Source organism: Olea europaea, chromosome 15, assembly GCF_002742605.1.
Source record: "Olea europaea var. sylvestris chromosome 15, O_europaea_v1, whole genome shotgun sequence".
Taxonomy (NCBI): Eukaryota; Viridiplantae; Streptophyta; class Magnoliopsida; order Lamiales; family Oleaceae; genus Olea; species Olea europaea.
This window is the reverse complement of record NC_036251.1, coordinates 20,031,844-20,036,425: the sequence shown is the minus strand read 5'-3', so window position 1 is coordinate 20,036,425 and position 4,582 is coordinate 20,031,844. Positions and strand designations below refer to the sequence as shown.

At 33.6% G+C, this 4,582-nt stretch overlaps 1 protein-coding gene across 4 annotated transcripts in view; it reads left to right on the top strand.

The window, feature by feature from the left end:
- LOC111410412 overlaps positions 1-2,916 on the top strand; it is a 4,089-nt gene extending 1,173 nt beyond the window's left edge. For 3 of the 4 annotated variants that reach the window (XM_023040724.1, XM_023040725.1, XM_023040723.1), the window contains 2 exons: positions 785-926; positions 2,659-2,916. In XM_023040724.1, coding sequence (XP_022896492.1) covers positions 785-926; positions 2,659-2,784 — 268 coding nt within the window. In that variant the 3' untranslated portion in view covers positions 2,785-2,916. Of the gene's footprint in view, positions 1-784; positions 927-2,083; positions 2,179-2,658 lie in introns of all 4 variants that reach the window. The other variant, XM_023040726.1, reaches the window with a different exon arrangement.
- Positions 2,917-4,582: the final 1,666 nt, after the last annotated feature.

The following is a 4,582-nucleotide window of genomic DNA, read 5'->3' as shown; positions in this document are numbered from 1 at the left end:
AAAAAAAAAAAAAAAAAAAAAAAACTCTTCTTCTTCGTGCTAGTTGAGTTGTCTGAAATCTCAATTCAGCTTTTCAGGAATAGGAAAGCAAATTTTCTGTCAGATTGTCAGATTGAATGTATAACATGGTCAGCTGTGAAGAGAATGAGAAGATGTGGTCGGGGTGAATTGAATAAACTCTGGAGGTGGAACTGTGGTATAAAGTTTGTCAAGCATGAAGTTTTCTAAAAAGACTTTGAAAAGGAATAAATGCTGACGCTGCGAGAGAGGGAGGGCATTGAAGAGTCTAGATGAGACGCAGTTTATACAATATCTCACAGACTGCATCTTCTAGAGAGTATTTATGGCAGATAAACTCCATATTGTTTTCCTTTGATTTCTGAAGCTCTGGACAAATTTATTTAGCTTAATAAATGCCTATCTAATACTCATCTAAGGAACCCTTGGACAAAGTAAACAAATTTTTTTCCTAATATTACTAAACAAGAACTGGTAATAGTACTTAATCATCTCAGCATGGGAAGACTTTATAAACGGATAGAATGAATGATAAGTGGATAGTACTTTTAGATCTCACGAAATCTGTGGATAAAAATGGGTTGATCAATTATAAACATTAGAAAGACATGAGCTCAATTATCTTCAGCAGAATCTGTTAATGGTTGAAGAAAGGGAATCTGGTAATGATTGAAGCAGATATTGCTTGTTGCCTTTATGCCGATACAGTGGAAGCATCTTAGTGTTTTATTACTGCATGACCTTTTTTCTTTGTGTTTGATGACAGCATGCTCTGTACAGAGGATGAGAAACTTATGAAAGATGATATATGCTTGAGCAATATGCTCCGTCACAGGAAATCATATTTGAGCTTTCATGACCTGGACTATGCTGAAAAGATTAAGAAATTGCAGTGTTTTCTTGACTCGGTATGGTATTTCTGAAGTTTTCCTTGTTCCCCTGCCTTTTCACCTTACCCGGTTAGCATATTGTTTTGCCATGATTGACGAACTTTTACCTATCATAAGTTGACAACTATTTGGCCTGTTTACGAGATTTTGGGCTGATTGTTTTGTTAATATTTTTCTCTTTTTTGATGGAAGTGGCATGCTTGATGCATAAAATAGATGTTGATGCCATTCAGAGGGTGTGTGGTGGAGTTGTCAACTAGCCAGTCTGGAAAAAATTCACCATCAACTACCCAGAATGGTACAAGTGGTCTGAAAATTAATTTCTAAAAATTTTACTGTCCTGATTTTTTTAAAAGTCAACTAATTCTACTGCCTAACATTGATACCAAATGATTATACCTAATATATACTGAGAACAGTTCAACTAATTGCTGTTTGGGAAACATTATAATTTCCTTATAATTCAATGGTCAATGTCAAAAACTAATTTCAACCACACATTTCGTAAGATTCACAACTTCTACCCGCTCATCCGTTACTGATTCCATCACATTATAAATTTTAGCAACTTATAGCCCAAGCTTGACTTTGATTTTGATTTTTTTGGAAAAAGATGTTTAAAAAAGTGATATTTTTTGGAGAATGTTGGTTAAAAAGTATGGAAAATAATGGGTCCACATGCAAAATAATTTGAATAGGAGAATGTGTGGTTTCAAATAAGTTTAAAGAAAAATGATTTTGAAAAAAAATCAAAATCAAAATGAGGACATAATTTTATCCAAACAAGCACTAAATAGTTTTCAGTAAATCAAATCTGATCGTGAAATTTACAAAATTTGTAAATCTCTCACTTCTGCATCAAGATGGTTTGAAGACTTTCTCTACTCTCAGTTAACATATTGCAGTGTTTAAACGTGGATTAGAGACCACTTTAGTGAACATGTCTGCGAACTGCAATTGAGATGAGATAAAAAGAGTGCAAAGTAGTTTTCTATGAATCTTCTTTCAGATGAAATATGTTCATCTTCAATGTGCTTAATCTGGTCATGTTGAAAAGGATTATGAATGATGCTTAGTTGCTTACCGATGCTCTGTTGTTACAACACAGCCTCATATGTTTTTTAACTTCTACTTTCAATTCCTTCAGTATGGATTTGATCTTCATTAGTTCACAGATACCTAAGGCCATAGCTTGGAATTCAACCTCAACACTTGACCTCACAACCACAAGTTATTTCTTCTTTAGATCACTAGGTTGCTTCTTATGAAGGTACAATACCCTAGTGTAGACCTTTCGTTAGTTGTTGTCTTCTATAGTCCTAGAAAGTACAAGCCTCAATTTCCTATCACAGTTTCCAAGGGATCATCTCATGGAAATGCGTGCGATTTTAGATTTGTGGCTTTTGATGTGTGGATTATGTTTTTGGTGATGTATGTGTGATAACGTATATAGGTTGCACCTAAAAGAAATTGTGAAACTTGCATTTGAAAATCTGTCGTTCATGCAAATATGCTGGACTCTTGTTGCTATTTTAATCATGGAATAGTAGTCCTGTTGCCACCATATCTAAAATTTAAAGTTCTGTTCAACCGCAGTCTTTAAACAAGTCCTTCTTTGCTTGTTGGCTGAGATTAATATGAATAGTTTACATATACATACATGAATGATTTTCTAGTTGCTAGCTGTAAAGTTTCTGGGATATGGTCCTGGAATAGGATCTCAGTTCAATGTGGAATTGTCTTTTTTTAGGTGAAAAAGATTGCAAGTCCAGGTTGTTCACAGGAAGTGCTGAATGTTGCTTTGAGTTTGATGTCTACTCTTGTTAGAATCCTCTCAGCTATGTCTCTGGAACAATATCCGCGTGCTTCCCTTTGAACAAACTGGGCATTGCCAAAGAAAAGCAATTATGTAAAACATTAGTATCTATAACTACATTTTCAGTTTGTACTTGGCTGCAGGAAAGCATCGGCAAATCATGAAATTTTGCCAATTAGGCACTTTGGCTCATTCGACTTAGCATATTTTCAGCTAGTGGTATCCGTGTCTTTTTGGCCGCTTTGAGGTACATTTTTAGTTGATGATCCGGGATGGTCTGCGATTTGAAAAAATAAAAATGAAAAATAAAAAATAAAATCGTAGTTTATGGATTTGGGGATCTAGAGCGAACTCAGTAATTAATAATTATAAAAAATAATTCATTTTTATAAAATGCATTTACTCCAGGAGGCTCTTTACTAATGGAGAATCTCTACTTTTATACACTCGACGTGATATTTTAGAAATGAAATTGTGATGCAAGATGTGATGGTATTTTATATTCATGTGGTAGTTAATATAATGTGTCATATTTTACCATCTCAAGCGAATAAATTTCAAATAATATGATTTATACTAAAGAACTGTGCTAAGACAATTTAGCCTCTGTTTAAGCCACATTATTTTCAAAAAAGTACATATAGTGATTTAACATAATTTCAACCACACATTTTTCAATAAAATAATATTACAAGTAAATTTAAAATTTTTTCTTATTTTTTAACAACACATTTCCTATTAATTTGAAATGAATAATGTATTTTTTTCTAGAATGTGGCTCAAATATGGACTTAATTAAAATATTTATTTTTATAAATTTAATATAATAAAGAAATAATATTTTGTCAACTTAATATTCAGTATGGACATATAATAAATCAAAATCACTTTTTCTTCTTCTTTTTTTTTTTTTTTTTCATGATGCTCCCGAACTACGAATGTAAAGCTCATCTCGCTTTTTTGTTGACAACTAAATTGAGTGGTCAGTCCGCTTATTTCAATATACAAAACTATCCAATAAGTATGGGTATTTTAAAAGGGTAAAAAATCAAAACTCAAGTGTAAAGTTTGTACTAACTCAAAAGTCAATTCAAACTTCAAGTGTGTGAAAATTTATTAAATAAATATAATAAAGTTACAGTTATATAATTAATGGTCGTCGATTCATAATTATAGGTCACAATTTATTTATGGGTTACATATTATCAAACGAATTAGTCATGGATTATTTAGAGGTCACAAATCAAAAAATTTATAGATCATAGTTTATCTCTCGGTCACAGATTTTCAAATCTGTTGGTCACAAATTATATTTCAAGTTATCAAATTTTAATTTAAGGTCACGATTTAATACTTGATACAGATAATCAAATAATTGGTCACATACACCAGGTAGCGTGTCACACACTATGATACCAACACTACCGCCACCGCCATCGCCATTGCCAATTGTGACAACTCTCACCATGCAACAATCGCCAACACCACCACTGGCGCCATCACCATTATCATCACTAACCGCTAGCACTACCATCGATCGCCACCACCACTGTCAACATATCCACTTACAACACCACACAAAAATAGTTGCCAGACCTACATCGCCGCCACCATCACCTCATCATCACCACCAGCAGCTCCACCACCACATATATCACCACTATCACCATTTGCAACCGTCAACAAAAACTTTGACCGGCCAGATCGACTCGAAAACTACTCTAAAAAATCTGAAGTGGTGACTAGATTGCTCACATTGATCGAATAGATCGCTCACATCGTCGACTGCGAGGGTGCCACAATGTCATCAGAAAGTTTATAGAGCTAGATCATTCTATGGTCAATTTGGAGTTTTTAG